Consider the following 25,826-nt stretch of genomic DNA (forward strand, 5'->3'; position numbering starts at 1 on the left):
GCTCTACGGTTCCAGCATGGAAAGACTGATGCGCCCCATTTGCTCTGTTTGTAGTTAGAAGGCCCTTTTATGAATTATGACTCAGAGGTTTTCGACTCGGCGGCTTTTATAGTGAGCCTTTAGCCCTGCCGTCCTCTTTACAATTCGCTGTAGTGCGAGAGGTGTTCATTGGAGCAGAATTGTGCTTACGTACTTTGTTAACGTGGGCTTTTATTTGTTTTAGTCAGTATTAGTATCTTATTTATGTGCCTAATGTCATATTTATGTTTCAATGCGTCGGTGAGGCTAGGCCCGTGTTGCTAGGCCCGTGTTGGGTCAGTAAAACTGTCCGCCATTACACATTACATACTAATTCACAAAGGGGTCTGTATGTAATATGTCCTCACCAGACCTCCCAGACTGTATGGGTTATACGTCTCTTCCGGGTGTCCCAGTGCCATACGATTAGTTTTTATTTGGGGGTTTGAGGAAAGGGCTTGTGCTTGGAAACGGTGATTAAACCAATCAGAGAGAACTAGGAGCACACTTCCTCTGGGTTCCTCGAATCCCCATAACATGACCTAGCACAGCCGGGGATTACCAGTCCCAGAACACCAGATGGCTATCTCAGCGGCGTTTATAGAGTCATAGGGATGTACTGTGCAGCAAGGTGTGTGTGTGTGTGTGCATGCGTACGTGTGTGTGTGTAGCCAAAACACAACAGTTAATTAGCTGTCTTTGGAGTTGTGCTATTTGTTTGCCTATATTTCTATTTTACTGGGAAGTCTTGTAATGTCTTGCTCTGCGGTTAATGCTCAGGTCCTTGGCATACCAAATTTGGTGAGTTGGATCCATTGAAGTTAAACTCATTGGTAAATCTCAAGTAAGTGAGTTCTAGAATGTTATGTACCCAAATTAAGACTATGGTCCATGGAAACGTGCAACAATATAGAGAACCTACAGTATAGTCGCCCAATAAAGTAATACAAACGCAGTGAAAGTGAGTGCAGCCAGAAATGTGTGCAAAACCAATCAGCAGGCAAGCCAAAATGCACACGTGCTGATTATACAGACCACCCAGACTGGGATTTTTCATACTTTTTCCGCTGCTTCTCCTCTTTGCTGCTCCTGCAATAAGACGTGCAAAATCACATGAACAAATAGGCGATATGACTTTATTTGAGGGTAAACTGCTCACAAACCATTTAGTTTATTAGCCATTAATTAACTCTTTGTTCATGTACTTATTAGCATATACAAATCATGAACAACAGGCCTTATACATGTGTTTACTTGATTTACTAGTAAACAAACTATGTACTAATGTTTATGATTAGTTTATATGCAGATCCTCAAATTAAGTGTTACAAATACATTAAGGGCATGCGCAATTTTTTCATTATATACTGTATAATCCATTCATCATAAAATAAAGAGTCAGCTAATTAATTATGTTCTCTGAGCCGATACTCTCTCCTGGCCCCAGCCCATTCCACATGCGCGGGTCACGTCCTCTCTAATGTCTGATTAGGAACAATGGAGACACAGTACAAACGCACACCAGACAGGCTGAACCAGACCTGTGTCCCAGGAGACTGGTTATTCAACCTCAGCAGGCAGGGAGTATCTTAATCCAACAGGCCTATAGTTTCACCCCAGTACCCCTCACTACCTCCCCCCACCTCCCCTCCTCACCCCGCCTGCGGCCTAATGTCTAATGCCACAGGAAAGGCAGTACATTGGAAACAAAACAAGTCCCACTTAGGGATGGGCGATATATTGAATGTATGTTTTTGCGCGACGTTTAAATGCCTGTTACGCAATAATCAAGGTTTTGTTATTTTTCGTTTTTAGGAGCATTTATGTTCGCTTGCTCTCATGTTGTATTTCTGGCCTCGTCTCCTTTGCTCCATCTGTGCTGTGTGCGCCTTCCCATTTACACCAGAGATCTGTATGACGAGATATACGTCTCTGCCCTAACAATGGCAGTCGTTGTCCCAAAGGCGGGAAGACAGGCGACAAGCTTAGGTTCAAATTAAGCCAATAGAAATGCATTGGCCTTATTTTTGACAGATTTGAGCTCTCGCTTTGCCTCTTTCTCTATGGTCTACACACATGCCAAGCCTCTCCCCCTGCATCTCACGCCAACACAGTCGAGAGATCACATCTTCCTCTCTGACAAGCGGTTTCAACTCGCTATTTATATTTGAGGTTTGGTCCGACAGAATGGGTCATATGGACACCAACACACATTGAGACATTGTTTTACTGTAATAGGAGGAGATGTTCATTTTTCTAACGATACCCTTTTTATGTCTCAACTACTCCAATTGGACGCATTGCAGACATTACTAAAACGAGTGTCAATGAACATTGATTATGGAAAATGAATGCTCAGTTTGTCACGCATTGTGGTACCACGTACCTCTAGCAGCATTTTTGCCAAAGACTGTTATACTAGCTGTCTAGTCTGTGTTTTATAAATGTGCAATAAGCATAAACACACAATTTATATAGGGACATGGCAACTCGTTCTCATTCTGAGAAGTAAGGTAGGCCTCTTGATTTCAACATCTGAACAAACTGGACAGGCTAGCATGCTGTTCAAACAGTTGGAGAATGACAGAAGGGTGTGTTCATACCAATTCAACTGTTCAACCTTGTAGCTAGCAAATACACTGAACAAAAATATAAACGCAACATGTAAAGTGTTGGTCCCATGTTTCATGAGCTGAAATGAAACATCCCAGAAATATTCCATACGCACAAAAAGCGTATTTTGTTTACATCCCTGTTAGTGAGCATTTATCCTTTGCCAAGATAATCCATCCACCTGACAGGTGTGGCAAATCAAGAAGCTGATTAAACAGCATGCTCATTACACAGGCGCACTTTATGCTGGGGACAATAAAAGGGGGTGGGGAGTAATGAGGAGTTTTTCTGTCTGTTATAAAGCTCTTTTGTGGGGAAACCTCATTCTGATTGGCTGGGCCTGACTCTCCAGTGGGTGGACCTATGCCCACCCATGGCTGCACCCCTGGCCAGTCATGTGAAGTCCATAGATTAGGCCCTAATTTATTTATTTCAATTGACTGATTTCCTTGCAATTGTTGCATGTTGCATTTATATTTTTGTTCAGTATAGATCCAAGTAGGCTAAAGGTGAAATATAAAGAGTAGCTGGCTAAACCACTAGCACGTGGGTTTAAGAGATTGTTGATGAGACCGGTGTTAATTTTCTATAGCCTAATGCCTGCTACAAGAAGTTAGTCATTATTAGTGAATGTGCATTATGCATGGTTTCAGTTAAATTTGTAACACATTTTCATAGACAGACTTGAAAGCCAGATCAGTGATTATTGCACAAAAAAAAGCAGGTTAAACTATTTTGATAAAATAATAAAATTATCAGTGGGTCTTCTGGTTGTGGAAGGCTTATATTTACTAGGTAATACTTCACAAGCCCTGAATTCATTAGATTATTGCTGACTGTTTGAAATGCAGTGTATTTGACCTTTCATTGTCCAACAATCCTTTTTTAATAAGAGACAACATTTTTTTTTTAACTATCTAGATACACAGTACCAGTCAATAGTTTGGACACAGCTGCTCATTCAAAGGTTTTTCTTTATTTTTACTATGTTCTACATTATAGAATAATAGTGAATACATCAACACCATGAAATAACACATATGGAATCATGTAGTAACCAAAAAAGTGTTCAACAAATCAAAATATATTTGAGATTCTTCAAAGTAGAAACCCTTCGCCTTCATGACAGCTTTGCACACTCTTGGCATTCTCTCAACCAGCTTCATAAGGAATGCTTTTCCAACCATCTTGAAGGAGTTCAAACATATGCTGAGCACTTGTTGGCTGCTTTTCCTTCACTTGGCAGTCCAACTCATCCCCAAAAATCTCAATTGGGTTGAGGTCGGGTGATTATGGAGGCCAGGTCATCTGATGCAGCACTCCATCACTCTCCTTTGTCAAATAGCCCTTACACAGCCTGGAGGTGTGTTTTGGTTCATTGTCCTGTTGAAAAACAAATGATAGTCCCATTAAGCGCAAACCAGATGGGATGGTGTATCGCTGCAGAATGCTGTGGTAGCCATGCTGGTTAAGTGTGCCTTGAATTCTAAATAAATCACAGACAGTGTCACCAGCAAAGCACCCCCACACCATCACACCTCCTCCTCCATGCTTTATGGAGGGAACCACACATGCAGAGATCATCCGTTCATCTACTTTGCGTCTCACAACGACACGGCAGTTGGAACCAAAAATCTCAAATTTGGACTCATTAGACCAAAGGCCAGATTTTCACCGGTCTAATGTCCATTGCCCCGTGTTTCTTGGCCCAAGCAAGTCTATTCTTCTTATTGGTGTCCTTTAGTAGTGGTTTCTTTGCCGCAATTCGACCATGAAGGCCTGATTCACGCAGTTTCCTCTGAACAGTTGATGTTGAGATGTGTCTGTTACTTGAACTCTGTGAAGCATTTATATGGGCTGCAATTTCTGAGGCTGGTAACTCTAATAAACTTATCCTCTGCAGCAGAGGTAACTCTGGGTCTTGCTTTCCTGTGGCGGTCCTCATGAGAGCCAGTTTCATCATAGCGCTTGATGGTTTTTGCGACTGCACTTGAAGAAACTTTCAAAGTTCTTGAAATGTTCCGTATTGACTGACCTTCATGTCTAAAAGTGATTTTTGGCTGTCGTTTCTCTTTCCTTATTTGAGCTGTTCTTGCCATAATATGGACTTGGTCTTTTACCAAATAGGGCTATCTTCTGTATACCACCTCTACCTTGTCACAACACAACTGATTGTCTCAAATGCATTAAGAAAGAAAGAAATTCCACAAATTAACTTTTTGGTTACAACATGATTCCATATGTGTTATTTCAGAGTTTTGATGTCTTCACTATTATTCTACAATGTAGAAAATAGTAAAAAATAAAGAAAAACCCTTGAATTAATAGGCGTGTCCAAACTTTTGACTGGTATTGTATATCGTGAATCGTCCATAGGTTTGAAAAAAATTGAGATATGACTTTTAGGCCATATCGCCTAGTCACACTCTCCCTCTGTCTGGAGTCAGTGGATTTAGGACCACAACATTATTTCACACACAACTGATGAGAAAAAAACAAAAAAATAGAAGAAAGTTGAGTTATGCATGAGACTTTTCTGCTCACGGTAGCTTTTCACTGAGTGGACACGCTGGTGTAATAACATCTTTTCTCACGGCTCTTCTTTTATTTTGGCCTGACATGCTGACCACACCGCCCGCGTCCCGAGTGCGAGCGTTGCAAAGTAAATATATACATACATGTTATTCAATCATAGCACCCACACTGCTTGCGAGCGTCTGCGTAGGCAGGCGCTAAAATAGAACTTGGTTCTATTTGTGACACGTGATGCGCTGCAAGTCCCGCCTCTCTCATCTCCTCATTGGTTTTTAGGAGCATATACCCACGTGGGAGATTGAAAGATGAACTGAGGTCCACACTCCAGTCAAGTTGGCGGTGGTAATGCACCTTAAAGTTGGTTGCCAACCACCATATAAAGTCAGAAGAAGAAGAAGCCTGAAGGAGGAGAGATTCCTAGAATCAAACACGGTTTACCCTTTTATCTGTGGATTAATTGTCAGAGTAGAGGACCTTGTGCATTTCAGGTAAAATAACAACCCAAAGTTTATATCCCAGGACAAATTAGCAAGCTGCAGCAAACTACCAAGCTAAATTGCCATAAATGTTTAACCCTTTTTTACCTGTCCACAAATATATTGTTTTGATATTTCAACCTGTGTGTCCTGATTGCGTCTGGTATGGGTGGACAAAATCAACAAACGCGCAATGGCACACGCGGACACACGCACACGCCCGGTCTAGTCAGCATGTTACAAGTCCTGCCAGAGAGGAAGAGGCGACTCAAGAGGACTTACTCCGCCCAAAATCTGTCCACGTGAGATAAGCACGCATTAGTTGTGCCTGTTGTTCACATGCGTATGTTCCCTCTCATTGGCTAGAATGGTCCCAGCTGATCTCGCCTCCTCCCGCCTACCTTCCCTCTTTGAGAGGTCCTTGCTATCTGTGATCTTTGGGACATCCCTACCCCCATTGAAGTTTACATTTGAAATGGTTCTGGTAAGGGTTAGGTAAGAGTTATGGTTATGGTTAGGGTTAGGGTAGGGGTTAGGGTCAGAATATCCCAAGGATCCCGTATAGCATTGGTGGTGTTGCTCTTTAGTACCCTTGCAGGTGCAATGGAGTTTATAACAAGACAATGCTCATTTCTGTTTACGAACCCTTGTCAGAGTTAGCACTTCTCGCTTCAAAAAAGTGAGACACTGGGCTTTAATTGACAGGCTTCTGTTTACCAGATATGACATAGAAATGGTAAAATAGTAATTTCATGATGATTACCAAATAATTACTCTTTGGGATTCATTACCCATCATTTAGCAGTAGGTAGTTGTCAATTGCGGTGAATTCTCTCATGTAACATTAGGTAGCAAAGGTATCGTGTCCCTTATTACGACATGATTTTATAGTAAAGATTGGGCTAACACCATTACCAGGACTGTAAAGTAAACCAATATCCTACCAAGTTCTGCAAGTAGCGTTATAAGCAGTTGGTGGGAGCTTCTTCGTTTCAAAGCCCTATGAATTGGCCAGCTGGTGCTGGAGTCTGGTGTAACTAACTGTACAGTGGGTGTATGTCTGGAGAGTTCTGTGGATGAAAATGATGGATGAGGAGTCGGATGACAGGCCTGGCCTGGTTTTTTCGGAGCTACTCTTACTCTCCTCTGCCTCTCGTAATCTCTCTCCAACGCTCGTACCGTGCCTCAGAGGGACGAGGTAGACCTCCCGCAGTGCAGGCAGGGCGCTCCAGTGCTTTAACGTTCTCCAGCTGGAATTGACGCAGCCGTGACATGCAGTGACGCAGGCGGGGTGTCAGGTAGCCAACCTACTGACAGGCTGACATCAATCACGCTTACTTACCAGGCAGCATATTAAGTAACACGCCTCCTTTTCTTTCAGGAAAGGTTCACGCTGGAATGTGAGCTTTAGAACAGAGAATCAGGTGTGCTTCAGAGAAACATGGTATTTGCTCCTGTGGGTTTGTCTTCATTGTCTGTCTGGCCCCCAGCCTAATGCGGTTCTGTACACAAAAGCTCTTGGATTGCACAGTAACCAGGGCCGTAACCAGAGTTTGTTTTAGTGAGGTCCGGACAGCGGGCTGGCGTTTGGGGTGTGGGGATTCTTCTATACAATTTAAAAACTCTAAATGCTGTTTGGAGAACAGCAAAAACAAGCAAAAATGACCGCAGATCATTATCACCTTGGCTGCTGTAGCTTCATTCACATCAGTCGATTTACAAACACATGGCCTATTAGCTATACAATTAGCCGCTACACGTTAACTCACATGAACACAGCCCTGGGATCAAAAAATATCACGTACGATCTGTTAGCAGAAAAAGTATTTTATTAACAAAAAAGTAAACAAATTAAACAAGACATTTTTGCAGTTTTAGAGGAAATTTCCTGCAATTCTACACATTTTGCCATGACTTATGCCATGATAATATGATAGCTGAGTGAGAGTGACGAACAAAATCAATGGGGCCCGCTGGAGGTCAGGGCACCTGGTCATGTGCCCTGGTTTCCCAGTCGGTAATTTGGCAATTATTACTACAAGTTTAAATCGCTGTCTAGACTAACTACACTAATTTACCAAACAATTTGTTTTTACTGAGTTGGGCTAGTTGAGTGACTGTCAGTGAGTGACATAAAACAAGAGGGAAACTGCTGATATATACACTACATTACCAAAAGTATGTGGACACCTGCTCGTCGAACATCTCATTCCAAAATCATGGGCATTAATATGGAGCTGATCCCCACTCTGCTGCTATAACAGCCTCCACTCTTCTGGAAAGGCTTTCCACTAGATGTTGGAACATTGCTGCGGGGGACTTGCTTCCATTCAGCCACAAGAGCATTACTGAGGTCGGGCACGAATGTTGGACGATTAGGCCTGGCTCGCAGTCTGCGTTCCAATTCATCCCAAAGGTGTTCGATGGGTTTGAGGTCAGGGCTCTGTGCAGGCCAGTCAAGTTCTTCCACGCCGATCTCGACAAACCATTTCTGTATGGACCTTGATTTGTGCACAGGGGCATTGTCATGCTGAAACAGGAAAGGGCCTTCCCCAAACTCTTGCCACAAAGTTGGAACCACAGAATTGTCTAGAATGTCATTGTATGCTGTAGCGCCATGGAAACCCATTTCATGAAGCTCCTGACTAACAGTTATTGTGCTGACGTTGCTTCCAGAGGGAGTTTGGAACTCGGTAGTGAGTGTTGCAACCGATGGCAGACGATTTTTACTAGCTACTCGCTTCAGCACTCGGCGGTCCCCTCCTGTGACTTACCACTTCGCTGCTGAGCTGTTGTTGCTACTAGATGTTTCCACTTCACAATAACAGCCCTTACAGTTGACCGGGGCTACTGTAGCAGGGCAGAAATGTGCAAACTGACTTGTTGGAAAGGTGGCATCCTATGACGGTGCCACGTTGAAAGTCACTGAGCTCTTCAGTAAGGCCATTCTACTACCAATGTTTGTCGATGGAGATTTCATGGCTGTGTGCTCGATTTATACACCTGTCAGCAACGGGTGTGGCTGAAATAGACGAATCCATTCATTTGAAGGGGTGTCCACATACTTTTGTATATATTTGTGTAATTAACCCCCTTTTTCTCCCCAATTTCGATCTTGTCTCGTTGCTGCAACTCCCCAACGAGCTCAGGAGAGGCGAAGGTCGAGTCATGCGTCCTCCGAAACATGACCCGCCAAACCGCATTTCTTAACACCCTCCAGCTTAACCTGGAAGCCAGCTGCACCAATGTGTCGGAGGAAACACTGTGCAACTGATGACCAAAATCAGCCTGCAGGCGCCCAGCCCGCCACAAGGAGACGCTAGAGCGCGATGAGCCAAGTAAAGCACCCCCGGCCAACCCCCGGCCAAACCCTCCCCTAACCCGGACAGCGCTGGGCCAATTGTGCGCCGCCCTATGGGACTCCCAGTCACAGCCAGTTGTGACACAGCCTGGGATCAATCCCGGGTCTGTAGTGACGCCTCAAGCACTGCGAAGCAGTGCCTTAGACCGTGATGCAGTGCCTTAGACCGCGATGCAGTGCCTTAGACTGCTGCGCCACTCGGGAGGCCCTTATATATATTATTTTTGATTACTCTATGTCTTCATATGTAGTTACGGCACTGACAGTAACTTACCTACATTTTTTATGATAATGAATGAAGATATCTTATTGATTGCAAGAGGGGAAATGTGTGTTTAGAACTAGTGTGGTATCATGCAATCTTCATGTGTGAAGGGCTTTTATCATGAGAACATCAATGATGATTTTTGGGGTATTTTTTTTTTAAGAAGCAACATTTATTCTTCCTGTGTTCCACACAAAACATAGAACATGACAAAATACAGAACACTAATGGACAGGAACAGCTAAGGACACTGAGACTAAAGAACAATACGACTAGACCTATTTCAAAAAAGAAGAAGAAGAAAGAGAAAATAAATCACAATAAATATTCAATAGCTATCAATAGTTGTTTTTACTAGCATCTCTATCGTGTTCTAAGGGCAATGGTTCCCAAACTGGTGTTCGCGAAGGTACTGCAGGGTGTCCGCGGCAAAATAAAAAATAAATAAATGAATATTGCTAGCAACAACAGATGAAATACATTTGGCCAACGGGTCCATGGAAAAAGGTAGACGGTGCAATACAACACAATACAATGTAATATTATTAATAGGGCTGTTCAATTCCGGTCCTACTGTTTTTTGTTTCTACTGGATACTAGTTAATTGCACTCAGAAGGTGTCCCAGGTCTGAAGTCCCATATTAAAAGGAGAAGGACGAAAACCAGAAATGTTTCGGCCCTCCAGGACCGACATCGAACAGCCCTGATCTACAATATACACTTAGATGCACAACAGGACCTGGGAGACTCACAGGGATCCACAGTATTCCATCAATGATCCAGTTTTCAACTCATTACTTCTTGTATTCCCTACATTTTGGGGTTTGAACATAAGTGCACTGTAATTTAAGCCTTAAAACTGCAAAATTGTCTCTCTTCTCCATGGGAAAATTGCAGGAAATTAGCTTTAAAACTGAAAGGGGTTGGGGTGGGGGGTGGGGGCATTAAAATGTTATTTCACAGGGTCTGAGACTTGGTTAGTCTGACCATGTACGGCAGCATTCATAATAAAAGTCATTGTATGCACACAAATTGTGTTGTATGTGTTGTATGCACAAAAGTTGTGTTCTGATTTTGAGGGGGTACCTGATGAATTTGCCATCACAAAATGGGTCCCCGGTCCCCAAAAAGTTTGCGAACCCATGTTCTAGGGCAGTGGTTCCCAACCAGAGGTACTAGGACCCCTGGGAGTACTTGGCCTATCCACAGGGGGTACTTAAGAAGACTCATGAGGGAGTACTTCAGTGGGAACCACTGTTCTAGGGCACTCGGTTGAGTCAATTCAAGGCTTGTGATTTCAACAAAGTCCAGTAGAGGGACCCTATCCCAAGCAGAACAAACATTCACAGTCAAATGTTCAATACCTACAGCTCTCCGATCACTCACTATGTTCCCAATCTTATGTTGAACGCCCACTCCCCCAGAATTATTTTTGGACCGTTTTCCTTTCCGCTCTTTTAATTTCTGTTCACACTTGTGTTTGTTTGTGTCTGAGGGTATGACTGGTAGGTATGGGAATGAGAGAAGACAATGGAGTTTTTTTAAGTACAGAAGCACAAAGAAGCCATAGTGGTGCCATATGGGAGCTTCCTCTGCTCTGAATTTAAACCCTGAACTCCAAACAAATACAGATAACATATTCAGCATTTCTCCATGGTGGCTCGCATCCATATACAAAACCCTAGGTTGGACATGTAGACCTGTGGTGTGTCTCTTTAAGTGTATAAACATGATTTGAAACTTAGCCAAACATGCACATTATTGCATGTGTCCAGCAGTATTTGTTGTATCACAGTATGACTACACTCATGTTTTGTCGATATGCCCAAAATTGGCTAATGTAACACATCCAATGTGCCAAGTGTAATGATACTCATATTTCAAAAATGTATTTGTACTTTCAATACATATCGAAAAACAATAGCCCAAGAGTGTGCTAAGGAAACAATGTATACTCTCGCACTGCACAACATGTACGAGCGAATCAACCGTGGTAGCCTACAGCGTCACTGTGCAGTAATCAACTGAAAGGTAAACAAAGTAAAAACTGATGATTAAGTCAGAAGGCCCATTCAGAAGGCTTTGAACCGAGCCGCTGAGGAGAAAAGCTGTGCGAGTGCCAGCGAGGGAAATACGTGGGCGGACATTTTTGATGGAAACTAAATTTAGCCTGGCATCTGTTTAAAATAGAAACCCTCCATAAATATTTATGAATGAAGGGAAGACTGTGGTCTCGGCGATGGGAGTGGGGGAAGGAGAGAAAATGAGAGAAAGTGGGAGCCCGATTCACCTGAAAACCTATTTTTAGATGTTCTGCCTCTAATCCCAGCACGGAGAGGCTATTTTTTGCAGCGCAGAGACAGAAGCGATCGAGCTGCAGATGCACAAATAGCCATACAGTAGTCAGTGTCTAGAATCAACCAGAAGAGGAAGAGAGAGAGGGAGCGATGGCACAGGTATTTTTAGAACACTACACACAACACATTCTCACACTCTCACACACACGTATATACATGCACAGCGCCCCTAGCAATGCCACCTCGTTCAATATAGAATCCCCTCACGCTCAGTATGTACACTACGAGCGAAATGCCCTAATGTGTCTCAGTGTTGAACAACCTGTGCTCTCTCAATTCAATTACAATTTAAGTACTTTATTGGCAGTTACATTGCCAAAGTAAGTGAAATAGATAATACATAAAAGTTTAAAAAATATATATAAAATTATCAGTAAACATTACACTTATAAAAGTTCCAAAATAATAAAGACATTTCAAATGTCATATTATGTATATATACAGTGTTGTAATGATGTGCAAATAGTTAAAGTACGAAAGGGAAAATAAATAAACATAAATATAGATTGTATTTACAATGGTGTTTGTTCTTGTTGTTTTCTCGTGGCAACAGGTCACAAATCTTGCTGCTGTGATGGCACACTGTGGTATTTCACCCAATAGATATGGGAGTTTATCAAAATTGGATTTGTTTTTGAATTCTTTGTGCGTCTGTGTTATCTGAGGGAAATATGTGTCTCTGTTATGGTCATACTTTTGGCAGGAGGTTAGGAAGTGCAGCTCAGTCTCCACCTCATGTTCACCTCAGCTTGTCTTCTCTTGAGAGCCAGGTCTGCCTACGGCGACCTTTCTCAATAGCAAGGCTATTCTCACTACATATCCTTCTGTACATATCCTTATTTTTGGGTCAATCACAGTGGTCAGGTGTTCTGCCACTGTGTACTCTGTTTTGGGACAAATAGCATTCTAGTTTGCTCTGATTTTTGGTAAATTATTTCCAATGTGTCAAGTAATTATTGTTTCCTCATGATTTGGTTGGGTCTAATTGTGTTGCTGTCCTGGGGCTCTGTGGGGTCTGTTTGTGTTTGTGTTTGTGAACAGAGCCCCAGGACCAGCTTGCTTAGGGGGCTCTTCTCCAGGTTTATTTCTCTGTAGGTGATGGCTTTGTTATGGAAGGTTTGGAAATCTCTCTCGCTCACTCTCACTCTCTCGCTCTCTCTCTCTCTGCTCGTCTCAGCACTGAACAGTCTGTGCTCCTACATAGTAATAAATAATAATTTTGTGGATGCTTATATTTGTCCTATTTCAGACATGTACAAGTGTGTTTTATACGCATGTGGGAATTGGAAATGTTTTTCTTGCATATCCCAACTCTCCCTGAGACAACCTCGGAGAGTGGGGCCACGGCCAGTGTCTCCCCCATCGCTCTCTGTCACTACAGTATCTATAGTATTCTGTCATATGAATGGAGGAGGGCTTCAGCATCGATTGCATAACACACTGTATTAGACCAGCGTCTTGCCCTCATGCAACATCCCAGGGAATGAAGTGGATGGCAAATTGAATGGAGTGCCTACTGTAGCCATATATATTTTTGGCCTATTGTTCTCTCCATTTGATTTACGCGTTTTTGGTTTTAATCCTAAAACAGGTACAGTGGCAAGAAAAAGTATGTGAACCCTTTGGAATTACCTGGATTTCTGAATAAATTGGTCATAACATTTGATCTGATCTTCATCTAACCAACATCTCCAATCTTCTCTCATTGATTGGACTCCAGGTTAGCTGACTCCTGACTCCAGTTAGCTTTTGGAGAAGTCATTAGCCTAGTGGTTCACATACTTTTTGTATGTTTAAATGATGTATTCAATATAGACAAAAAAAAATCTATAATTTGTGTGTTATTAGTTAAGCACACTGTGTTTGTTTATTGTTGTGACTTAGATTAAGATCAGATCAAATTTGATGACCAATTTATGCAGAAATCCAGGTCATTCCAAAGGGTTCACATACTTTTTCTTGCCACTGTATATAATAGATTGTGTAGATATCATTTTTTTACTTACATTGTATACAATTTTTGCAATCAGAAAATACATTCATTGTATAAATCGTGTTCCTGCATATAGACATAGTACTTTATGCTGTGATATATTCAATATAACAGGTGTTTTGGCAATATAATGTACTATGACCACAATAATGTATGAAGTATGTACTGTATACATCTGAAATGATCTATTATGTATCAATACCTATTTCTATGCACCTGACTGCCAGCAAAATAAATCCCTCCAGTGGGGTTCCCAAAGCAGAGCAGGAAGTTTGATTTTGCCATGAAACCACTGGCTCTACTGTTTAATAGCTCATCTTACAAACGACAGATGTTAATGTTGTCTAATTGCCTCGTGTCATCAGACGAGAGACGTCTACGGGGAAAGTTCGAGCTCGGGTTAGTTTCAATTACGTGTTCCATAACGGTTTTAGCATGATGTTTTTTTTGTTTTTTTCCCCCATATCACTCTGCACTAATTATCTGCAAAGGGATCGAGCTACATCCAGTCTCTGTCCATGAACCGCCACGGTTTCTGCAAACGGTTTTCGGGCTCTGGAGTTCATCAGAACCTGCATACCAAGGGGAGCAAAGCTTGGATGTTAGCGGAGGTTGGGGGACTGTGGATGGGGATCAAGGTGGAAATGCCTTTATTTGGCTGGAGACGGACCGGGACACTCCACTCTACCTGAAAAGTCGATAGTCTATAAATAGCACAACTCACATTCTACCACGTCAATACTGAAGGGCTATTTTTATCTCCCCCCCGAATCCTACATCACACTGATCTTGCAGTCCGATCAATACGTGGCTGCATCCCAGTTCCCTCTACTATAGGCAGTGCAGACTCTCCCTCTACTATAGGCAGTGCAGCCGCATCTCAATAATCTACAGTGGCTTCCTTATCTCGTCTCCTTCCCTTTGTCTGCACAGATCTGAAAATGCTCTGCTGGTGGATGTGATGGGGCAGATATGTAGTGTAGAATTCATTTGGGGGATCTCCTTTGATCCACCTGTGTTTTTAAGATCTGTCGCAGATGAAGGGAAGGAGACGAGGAGAGGAAGCCCCTTTAGACTATTGAGATGCGTTATTATCAAAGAGAACTGTTCATGCATGTCAACCTTGGCTACGCATGGCAGAGATGCAGTAATCTGAATCCATATGGATGTGTTCATATCTATATGAATTGCCTTAAATATGGTTTATAGTTTATAGAATTGCCATAAAGATGTTTTTTATAGTTTATAGGAGTCCTGGTAGCAGCTACCTCAGACTGACCCTCGTCATCAAATAGCCAGTTCCCACAGTCTGACCAGCCAACACCATTCAGACACACTGTTCTTCCTGAGTGCCATTGAAATGTTCTCTGACGTACCCAACTCCACAATGCGTTATTATATGTTTTTGTTCCCCTCTCAACCACAAATGTTTTCTTTCATATCAGGTTTATTGGTGTGACTTGGAACAATGATGGGCCTTTTTTTAAATGCTGCCATTTCCTGTTCTTTTGATAAATCACATTCATTGTTGAAAGGGGTTTGTGCGATGATTGACGCCATTTTGATATTTTTAGTTTGGGGGCTTTCTCAAATGAACTTAATTTGTTGAGGAGGTGTGTGTGTGTGTGTGTGTGTGGTGGGGGGGGGCTTGATGCCTTTGTCCGGTCTACCTGAGACCCTTTGGTGATGTCTGACTAGACATCAGTCTCAAAGAAAAGTACATTTTTGCGAATTATTCAATTTTTTTGTGTGTTGTGCGACAACGAAATGTGAGTGTATGCTGTGTGCACAAGGTGCGTTCAATTTATTGAGTGACAGAGCATCATTTTTAAGAAATTCCAATGATTTTTGGAGCATGATTATTACAATGATGAATGATAGGAAGAAATGAGTGAGAACTGGATGTTGAGAACAGTGAATTATTTCCTCATCTTCTCTCTTCCTCTTTATCTCCCCCATAGTTTTGATGTTGAGAATGGATTGTCAGTGGGGCGTAGCCCTCTGGACCCCCAGGCCAGTCCCGGCTCCGGCCTGGTGCTCCAGGCCAACTACGCTCACAGCCAGCGCCGGGAATCTTTCCTCTACCGCTCCGACTCTGACTTTGACCTCTCACCCAAGGCCCCCTCGAGGAACTCCTCCACTGCCAGTGAGCTGTAAGTGCCCCCCCCCCCTTCCTATTGGTTAATGTCTCCCTCTGTGACCTTTCACCTTCCTCTCATATCTATTGGTAAGTGTCATGGCAGAGATGTCTCACTGTAGGCCTTGATGATACAAGGATTTCCACTCCAAGGTTATATACAGATATGGTTTTGTGGAACTAATCAAATCATATGTGGAAAGCAAGTCGTTTCTTGGGTCGCTTTCCATAAAGGAATTCCAATCGCAAAGCATGAGGAACACGTTAGGCCAATTTGAAATCTTTCCCTTATACTACAGTAGTTTGTGTGGTCCCTTAAGTTATTCTGTGAAAGAGCCTACTAAGTGGACTGTATCTTAAGCGCTTTATTGTGCTTTTTTTAATGTAGCACAGTTTTATTAGCACAAAATGCTATATTAAACCATATTTCTCTGTGGGTTTGGAAAAATCTACCGTCCTCCAGTTTGAAAGCCCCTATTACTGAAACCAGCAGTTCTTTCCATCCCAGCACGCTTGCATGTCAACTCTGCTTCAGTAGGATTAGACATAGACAAAGTCGGAAAAATTGTCCACTTCCATTTTTTTTCTCTTCTTCTTCTGCTGTTTGTTTTTCCAGCCTACTGTCAGCCTAAGCCAGTTTCCACGTGTCTGAACACCTTAGCTTGTGATTAATCGGTTGCAGGTCACCAACTCTTGCCTCTGTTTTTAAAGGGAAGAAAGCTTGAAGCACTGGGAAGTCAACTGGTTGTCTCGGTGAGAAGAACTTGACAAAACACTGACTAGGTTCCCTCAAAGGCCTGTCCTGCATTCTCCATTACAGGTTTCAGAGCCATTGTCCCCTCCCCATGGCACCAGTGACTAACACTCTAGCCCTCCCCTAGGTGACCCCCGAGAAAGCCATTTTTGTTTTGCATGTGAAGCTTCAAGAAAATACCTTAGCATAACTCCCCAACCCTGTAACTTTACCAGTTGCACTTTTATGTCTCCCTACCTCACGGTTCATAACATGTACAGTGCATGGCATCCTTTGTTTGACCTGCATTTCACCTGGCCTGGTCTACCCTTCTCTGTTTTCTTTGCTTTAATGTCCGTCTGCAGGTTGTTGAAGTTTTATTTCAGACACTGATCAACTGTCCTGATTAAGGATTAGGATTATTGCAAATGTGTAATGTGCACAGTAGTCATTAGTACCACAGTAGTCATTAGTACCACAGTAGTCATTAGTACCACAGTAGTTATGTTAGATTAATTAACCTAAATATTGTATGCGCACTAAGTGGTTGCAATTTGTTTAACTCTTTCACTGATTCCATTACTGTACTTTGAAAACATCAAGACCAGAGCCTAAACCAATATCTAGATGTAACCTCATTTTGTTCCGTTTTTTTTCTCCATTGTAGACATGGAGAAGACATGATTGTGACACCATTTGCACAGGTTAGTTTTGGAAATATTCTGCCCTTTCCTGTGTTTTTCAGCCGAACAAATGATTCAGCAAATGACCTGGGGTGGTCTCGGGGTCTAGGCTGCTGCCACTGGAGCACATGACCAGTGTATTGCTGCTAGCATAGCTTTGAATCCTGCCCATTGCTCTTTCAGCAGTCTCTCTTCTACCTTTTACCTTTATCTCTCTCTAGCCAATAAACATACAAAATACTTAGAAAATAGATATATGGAATGAGATTTAGCTGTAATGTTGGCTTCACCTTTGTTAAGCACACCAACACAACAAGGAAATAACTCATAAATCTGACTGAACACGGACTAACCCTGAGTAACTAAGACTTTAAAAAAAAATAAGAATACCTATAAATAGGTTGTTGCCATTGGCCCAGTGAAGTCACAGCTGTCACTAGGCACCGGTGACACTAGTAGAGAGGACCACCGGAACAGCCTTTGGCATGTGGCTGGCGCATCCCGGCAGCCGGGCCTATGACGGCGGAAGTGCGTCACAGCTGGACTCACTTTACTGAACAAGCTAGGAATCTAATACGGCATTCCCTCGATATGGCTGCTGACTGGTAAGACACCCGCAGGAAACCAGATACCGTCTCTTTTAATGTGCCGACTCAAGATTTCGATGGGCGCCCAGACTCTGACATGTATGACGTATGGGGGGTGGGGCTTATAAGGTACACTATACATACAACAGTATGTAGACACCCCTTCAAAGTAGAGGTTTCAGCTATTTCAGCCACACCCGTTGCTGACAGGTATATACAATTGAGCACACAGCCATGCAATCTCCATAGACAAACATTGACAGTAGAATGAACTTACTTAAGAGCTCAGTGACTTTCCACTTGACCAACTCCATATTAATGCCCATGATTTTGGAATGAGATGTTCGACGAGCATGTGTCCACATACTTTTGGTACTTTTTTGTAGTGTAGCTTTTGTCATTCTGACAAAAATATTTTACACAAACAATTGAGGTACCTTACATTCAACAGCAAATTTGATAGGATACAAACACTCACAGAGTAAATATGAATCCCACTAATCTAGTGTTGAAATAACAATTTGTATGTGTTTTTATTCATACATGACGGACCTCAACTATCACAATGCAGAGATGACGTACCCTATTTATCTTTACCGTTCTTGTAGGTACTTGCCAGTTTGAGGACGGTAAGAAGTAACTTCGCCGTTTTGACCCATCAGCAAGATCGTCAACCCAGCAAGTAAGTTCAATCTACACCTCTCATACCCAAACTCGCATGTCCCCCAAATCCTTTAACAATGAAGTGAACAGGAGATACAAAGTAGATATAGATATACATTATATATATATATACTTATAAACTTTACTCAAACTGGGATGTCTGTGTCCATAGGAGAACTGGCAGTAACCCACCATCCATGTGCAAGACAACCTTAGCAGGTGAGGGTTTCTGAAGTATGTGATTGGTTGAGTTCGTTTGACTATTCATTCAGCAGTTGAAAGTTTTTTTGGGCTTTACAAAAGTTGGCGAGAGCTTAACAAGGTTGCCTCCTAGGTTACCCGTCTTTGTTTGACTGATTAAACAGAACTGATGATATCACCACCCATAGAAACCGCAAAGGGGACTTGCGTCACTGGACAACATTCTAGATTGAATCATTGGTTCTTGAATGAACGTTGAACGTTAAAAGAACATTGATTCGTAAGCTCATCTCCTTGTGTGTTGTCCTTGTGTGGGTGTGACAGAGGAGCCGTTCCAGCAGCTGGCCGTGGAGACTCTGGACGAGCTGGACTGGTGTCTGGAGCAGCTGGAGACTCTGAAGACACGCCACTCTGTCAGCGAGATGGCCTCCAACAAGGTACAGTCACACACACACACACACATTTGTTTTACTATCTTTGTGGGGACCAAACAAGTGATTCCCATTCAAAATACTATTTTCCCTAAACCCTAAATCAAACCCTTAATCTAACCCTAACCTTAACCCCTAACTCTAATTCTAACCATAATGTAACCCTAACAGTAAACCTAACCCCTAACCCTAAAATAGCATTTTTCCTTTTGGGGACCGGAGAAATGTCCCCACCAAATTTTTCTTTGTTTTACCATCCTTGTGAGGACTTCTGGTCCCCACAAGGATAGTAAAACCACACACACACACACACACACACACTCATAACCCTGGGTGCTTTAATGAGTCACCTGTACCCTTGACTTCAATGGTAAGGTTGAAGCTACTAATGTCTTACATCAAGATTTGGTTCAGTTTGAGTTCATTCGCTATGATGGACTTAGACAAGATACAATATCCTACCAGCTCAAGGCCCACCAGTGATTTAGAATCATCGTGGCTTTATGAAGAGTTGTCATGAATGACTGCGACGTAGAGTGCTGTATGCTGTATGCATCATGACCTAGCCAAATGAATCTACAGAGAATTTGTATCACATCTGTATCTGTATCTGCACAATATCTATAAAGACTCTCTTTCAGACTTTGATTTAATCTAGTTTCCTTCTTATTTAGCCAAAACACGTAACCCCCCCCCCCCCATTAAAACAGAGAAAAAATGATTTCACACTTATGTCAATGTGAACAATATATATATATATATGTCAATGTGAACAATATATATATATATATATATATATATATATATATATAGAGAGAGAGAGAGAGAGAGAGAGAGAGAGAGAGAGAGAGAGAGAGAGAGAGAGAGAGAGAGAGAGAGAGAGAGAGAGAGAGAGAGAGAGAGAGAGAGAGAGAGAGAGAGAGAGAGAGAGAGAGAGAGAGAGAGAGAGAGAGAGAGAGAGAGAGAGAGAGAGAGAGAGAGAGAGAGAGAGAGAGAGAGAGAGAGAGAGAGAGAGAGAGAGAGAGAGAGAGAGAGAGAGAGAGATTTTTTATGCAATATTTCGGCCAATGTACTTTTTGTGGCCTCCCAAATTAGAAAGAACCCACTAAGCCTGTGACTGACTCTGCAAATGCATTTCGTTCTGATCCTGACTGAGCTCATGTGAAAGGCCACTAATACGATGAATTCCATCAGCGATTAGGAAATATGAATGAAATCTCCAATCCCTTCTGACGTTTGAAAGCTCATTCCATGAATGAATGAGATGGCTGCATGCATGCACCACCAGACCCACACCCTTCCCTCAACTCCCAGTATCTCATGTGTCAAACTTTTTTAATGAGGGAGTGGGATCTGTGGTTGTAACGGCATCCCCCATCTCCTCCCCATCCATCCATCCATCCTCATCCCTCTCTCCCCTCCTCCTTCTTCCAGACCAGGGGTTAGTGCTGCCGGAGCGCACCGGAGAGTCACTCCGCCACTTCTCACAATGGTGTTCATTTAATAAAGTTAGAGCAAAGCGGAATCAATGTCTCGCAAGATCACATAATGATTCATTAGTAATTTACATAACAGAACCAAATATACCAGAACACATTTTTTTAATGATTTAATATATTACAAGTATACTGAAGTGTACTTAAATAAACTACAAATTTATATAATATACTTGAAATACGAGATGTATTTTTCAAGTATATCTTTAAGTATACTATAAATATACTCACTAATATCATTTCACTTCAATACACATATTAAAGGTGCTTTTTAAATGTATTGTTTTTCAGTCTTTAAGTATACTATATGTTCACTATCATTACACTTCAATACATGTATTAAAAGTGTACTGTAAATTATTTTTTGTGTGTGTTTTAGAAACTTTGCTTGTGAGTGATCAAGTACACTATAAGTATAGTTTCAATGCCATTAATGAGTTTCAAAGTGCTTGCTGAATTCCGCTTCAGAAGAGTGCAGAGAAAGAGAAAGTTGACAATGATAATGCATAGCTGAATGTATACTTTTTGTAAAGTATGTGCAAAGAAAATAGCATATTACCCAGAATCCTTTTTACAGGTGAAATTTGTATTAATAATATGATGTTGTTCCTCATATTTAGCTTATCAAATTGTTTTGATGTTCATTTTACAACTGAATAATATTGTACTTTTAATAACACATTGTGCGTTTTTAAAATGTTAATTTATCACTATAATGTGAGCAACGAAAGTGTGAATTGCCACTGGTGCACAATTACCAAAAATAGACTTTCAAATTGCCACTCCAGCCACAACTGCTTTGTACATAGCCTGTTGTAACATTGGCTGAGAGGATGCCTTGTTCAATCAAGGTAACCTTTACATGGCTAGTTACAATAGCCAATATGGTTAATGAGTACAAGTATATTTGTAAAGGTATGCTTAACACATTATATGTACATTTAATTAATAAATAATATACAGAAATTCTAATACAAATAGCATTTAATTGATCATGCTACAATACTAATAATATAATGACATTGATTGGTGAACTACATCAAACTTACATTTATACTGAATTTGAATTTTTGTGTCCTTCTTATTTATGAAAAAGATACATCAAAAGTACCTAAAGGGTATTCAAAGAATATTTGTTTTCCTCTTTATCTAATATACTAAGGATGTGCTTAAGAACTAAAAAGTGTCCCAATTTGGATCATTTTAAATGTATTTAATATACTTAAATGCTAATAAGACACTTATAAAGAATACATTAAATGCATTAACTGTATTTCAAATTGTTCCAACTTAGATAATTACACAATAAGTCATGAGACCCCAGGGATTATCGTGTGATAACTCCCGATTAAGGGCTGTTCTTAGGCCCGAAGCGAAGCTAAGGTTGTCAACATATTTCAAAAAAGATTGACAACATGTTTTCATTAAAAACTATATTTTAATTAGTAAATTACTTTTATTTTATCCGTCCACCAGACGATATAGTCTAGGCAAAAGCCAGTTGTTTCTGAGGTTCTGAAGTTGCTAACCAAACAGGCTGGTCGTTAATTATATTATCATATTTTGACCCAGTCGTTCTATTCATTCCACATTGCTATGTTAAACAAATCATTAGCATGTACTGTAGCTAGCTAGCAGCGGTTCAATGATGACGAGAGACATGATCTTCCATAAATAATGATTTAATAAATCATGTTTAAATAGGCAACAAGAACTTCAGCTGACAATTAATTATTAAATAATGTATAAATAAGCAACAATTAGCTGATTGTCGAGTCAATAAGATAGCTAAAGCTAAGCTAACGTTACTTCTCCTTTGCTAGCTAGCTAACCAACTAAAGCTAACACACAATCACATCTATTGCCAATTCTTTGGATATATCCATTATAATAATTCTGACAAATGCTATAGGTTGCTATAGGTTAACTTATGAATTGATTATGGTGTCTGTGTGGCGCTCTGAAAAGAGCAATGTAATTTATGGAGGACACATCATGTATTGACTTATTTTAAACTTATTTTAAACTTTTAAGGTTTAGAGAAGCTGTCAGTCTCGGCACCTTCATATGCATGGCACAGTGGAGATCACAAAAAAGCAAAGTCAACATTTTACACAGGGCAGATAGGCACACAGCGAAGCTGTCATTGTACATAAGAATTTGTTCTTAATTGACTTGTGTTTGGTACCCCCGCTGTACCAAACCAAATGCTAGGCAAGAAGCATGGGGAAATAATGTATAGATGCTTTTCTCCGTGGGTGATGAAGTTTATGAATGGCTGGCTGGGCTGCAGGACTCTGAATGCACATTGATACTTGAAATGTAATAATGGCATAATGGCATCATGGCATTTTGCATGAACTATTGTGAATAACTAATAGCTATAAACCAATCAGCATCCAGGATCCAAATGTAACAGTATAACTTTAAACCGTCCCCTCGCCCCGACACGGGCGCGAACCAGGGACCCTCTGCACACATCAACAACTGACACCCACGAAGCGTCGTTACCCATCGCTCCACAAAAGCCACGGCTCTTGCAGAGCAAGGGGCAACACTACTTCTAGGTTTCAGAGCAAGTGACGTAACCGATTGAAATGCTATTAGCACGTACCCGCTAACTAGCTAGCCATTTCACATCCGTTACACTCACCCCCCTTTCAACCTCCTCCTTTTCCGCAGCAACCAGTGATCCGGGTCAACAGCATCAATGTAACAGTATAACTTTAAACCGTCCCCTCGCCCCGACCTCGGGCGCGAACCAGGGACCCTCTGCACACATCAACAACAGTCACCCACAAAGCGTCGTTACCCATCGCTCCACAAAAGACGCGGCTCTTGCAGAGCAAGGGGCAACACTACTTCTAGGTTTCAGAGCAAGTGACGTAACCGATTGAAATGCTATTAGCGCGTACCCGCTAACTAGCTAGCCATTTCACATCCGTTACACTCACCCCCCTTTCAACCTCCTCCTTTTCCGCAGCAACCAGTGATCCGGGTCAACAGCATCAATGTAACAGTATAACTTTAAACCGTCCCCTCGCCCCGACCTCGGGCGCGAACCAGGGACCCTCTGCACACATCAACAACAGTCACCCACAAAGCGTCGTTACCCATCGCTCCACAAAAGCCACGGCTCTTGCAGAGCAAGGGGCAACACTACTTCTAGGTTTCAGAGCAAGTGACGTAACCGATTGAAATGCTATTAGCGCGTACCCGCTAACTAGCTAGCCATTTCACATCCGTTACACAAACTCACCATTTTATAATTTTAAATATTCTAAATTATATTTATCACGGACATACGTTTATGTACCTAAATATATTCATGAAGTATGATTTAAGTATATTTAAATAAATGACAATTCCACTCAGGTAAAATACTAGTAAAAGCTAAGGTAACTGAGCTAAACGACTACCGCCCCGTAGCACTCACTTCCGTCATCATGAAGTGCTTTGAGAGACTAGTCAAGGACCATATCACCTCCACCCTACCTGACACCCTAGACCCACTCCAATTTGCTTACCGCCCCAATAGGTCCACAGACGACGCAATCGCAACCACACTGCACACTGCCCTAACCCATCTGGACAAGAGGAATACCTATGTGAGAATGGTGTTCATCGACTACAGCTCAGCATTTAACACCATAGTACCCTCCAAACTCGTCATCAAGCTCGAGACCCTGGGTCTCGACCCCGCCCTGTGCAACTGGGTACTGGACTTCCTGACGGGCCGCCCCCAGGTGGTGAGGGTAGGTAACAACATCTCCACCCCGCTGATCCTCAACACTGGGGCCCCATAAGGGTGCGTTCTGAGCCCTCTCCTGTACTCCCTGTTCACCCACGACTGCGTGGCCATGCACACCTCCAACTCAATCATCAAGTTTGTAGACGACACTACAGTGGTAGGCTTGATTACCAACAACGACGAGACGGCCTACAGGGAGGAGGTGAGGGCCCTCGGAGTGTGGTGTCAGGAAAATAACCTCACACTCAACGTCAACAAAACAAAGGAGATGATCGTGGACTTCAGGAAACAGCAGAGGGAGCACCCCCCTATCCACATCGACGGGACAGTAGTGGAGAGGGTAGTAAGTTTTAGGTTCCTCGGCGTACACATCACGGACAAACTGAATTGGTCCACCCACACAGACAGCGTGGTGAAGAAGGCGCAGCAGCGCCTCTTCAACCTCAGGAGGCTGAAGAAATGTGGCTTGTCACCAAAAGCACTCACAAACTTTTACAGATGCACAATCGAGAGCATCCTGTCGGGCTGTATCACCGCCTGGTACGGCAACTGCTCCGTAACCGTAAGGCTCTCCAGAGGGTAGTGAGGTCTGCACAACGCATCACCGGGGGCAAACTACCTGCCCTCCAGGACACCTACACCACCCGATGTCACAGGAAGGCCATAAAGATCATCAAGGACAACAACCACCCGAGCCACTGCCTGTTCACCCCGCTATCATCCAGAAAGCGAGGTCAGTACAGGTGCATCAAAGCAGGGACCGAGAGACTGAAAAACAGCTTCTATCTCAAGGCCATCAGACTGTTCAACAGCCACCACTAACATTGAGTGGCTGCTGCCAACATACTGACTCAACTCCAGCCACTTTAATAATGGAAAAATTGATGTAATACATGTATCACTAGCCACTTTAAACAATGCCACTTTTATATGTTTACATACCCTACATTACTAATCTCATATGTATATACTGTACTCTATACCATCTACTGCATCTTGCCTATGCCGTTCTGTACCATCACTCATTCATATATTTTTATGTACATATTCTTCATCCCTTTACACTTGTGTGTATAAGGTAGTTGTTGTGAAATTGTTAGGTTAGATTACTCGTTGGTTATTACTGCATTGTCGGAACTAGAAGCACAAGCATTTTGCTACACTCGCATTAACATCTGCTAACCATGTGTATGTGACAAATAAAATTTGATTTGATTTGATTAGTATAGCATTACTGTAATACCAAAAACACCACCTAATTTCTTATTACATTTTAGGATGGTTAGCTGAATAGTCAACAAAAAGACACTGCACGCGGCCAAAACTCAATAGAGAGTGACACTAGGCAGACCGTGCTTTGATTGAATCAAAATACAGAAAGGCTTATAGTTTAACACCATCTGCCCTAATTCGCTCATGAAACAGTAACTCATGAAGCTCTAAATGAATATTCCCGTGAAACTGATTGAGATCAAATGATTGGCATGCAGATGCAATTTGCATGTTTCACTGCAAACGTGAAGAAT

The 25,826-nt window shown here is 42.0% G+C and overlaps 1 protein-coding gene across 6 annotated transcripts in view; it reads left to right on the top strand.

The window, feature by feature from the left end:
• The window catches only part of LOC120055802 (cAMP-specific 3',5'-cyclic phosphodiesterase 4D-like), a 61,505-nt gene that overhangs the window by 22,796 nt on the left and 12,883 nt on the right, over nt 1–25,826 (top strand). For 3 of the 6 annotated variants that reach the window (XM_039003776.1, XM_039003780.1, XM_039003781.1), the window contains exons 2-7: nt 15,580–15,771; nt 16,467–16,508; nt 17,156–17,192; nt 18,367–18,440; nt 18,594–18,640; nt 18,938–19,059. In XM_039003776.1, the coding sequence (XP_038859704.1) occupies nt 15,580–15,771; nt 16,467–16,508; nt 17,156–17,192; nt 18,367–18,440; nt 18,594–18,640; nt 18,938–19,059 (514 nt within the window). The remainder of the gene's footprint in view (nt 1–15,579; nt 15,772–16,466; nt 16,509–17,155; nt 17,193–18,366; nt 18,441–18,593; nt 18,641–18,937; nt 19,060–25,826) is intronic. The other 3 variants (XM_039003777.1, XM_039003778.1, XM_039003779.1) reach the window with 3 other exon arrangements.

The sequence above is a fragment of the Salvelinus namaycush genome, chromosome 11, assembly GCF_016432855.1.
Source record: "Salvelinus namaycush isolate Seneca chromosome 11, SaNama_1.0, whole genome shotgun sequence".
In the NCBI taxonomy this organism is placed as follows: domain Eukaryota; kingdom Metazoa; phylum Chordata; class Actinopteri; order Salmoniformes; family Salmonidae; genus Salvelinus; species Salvelinus namaycush.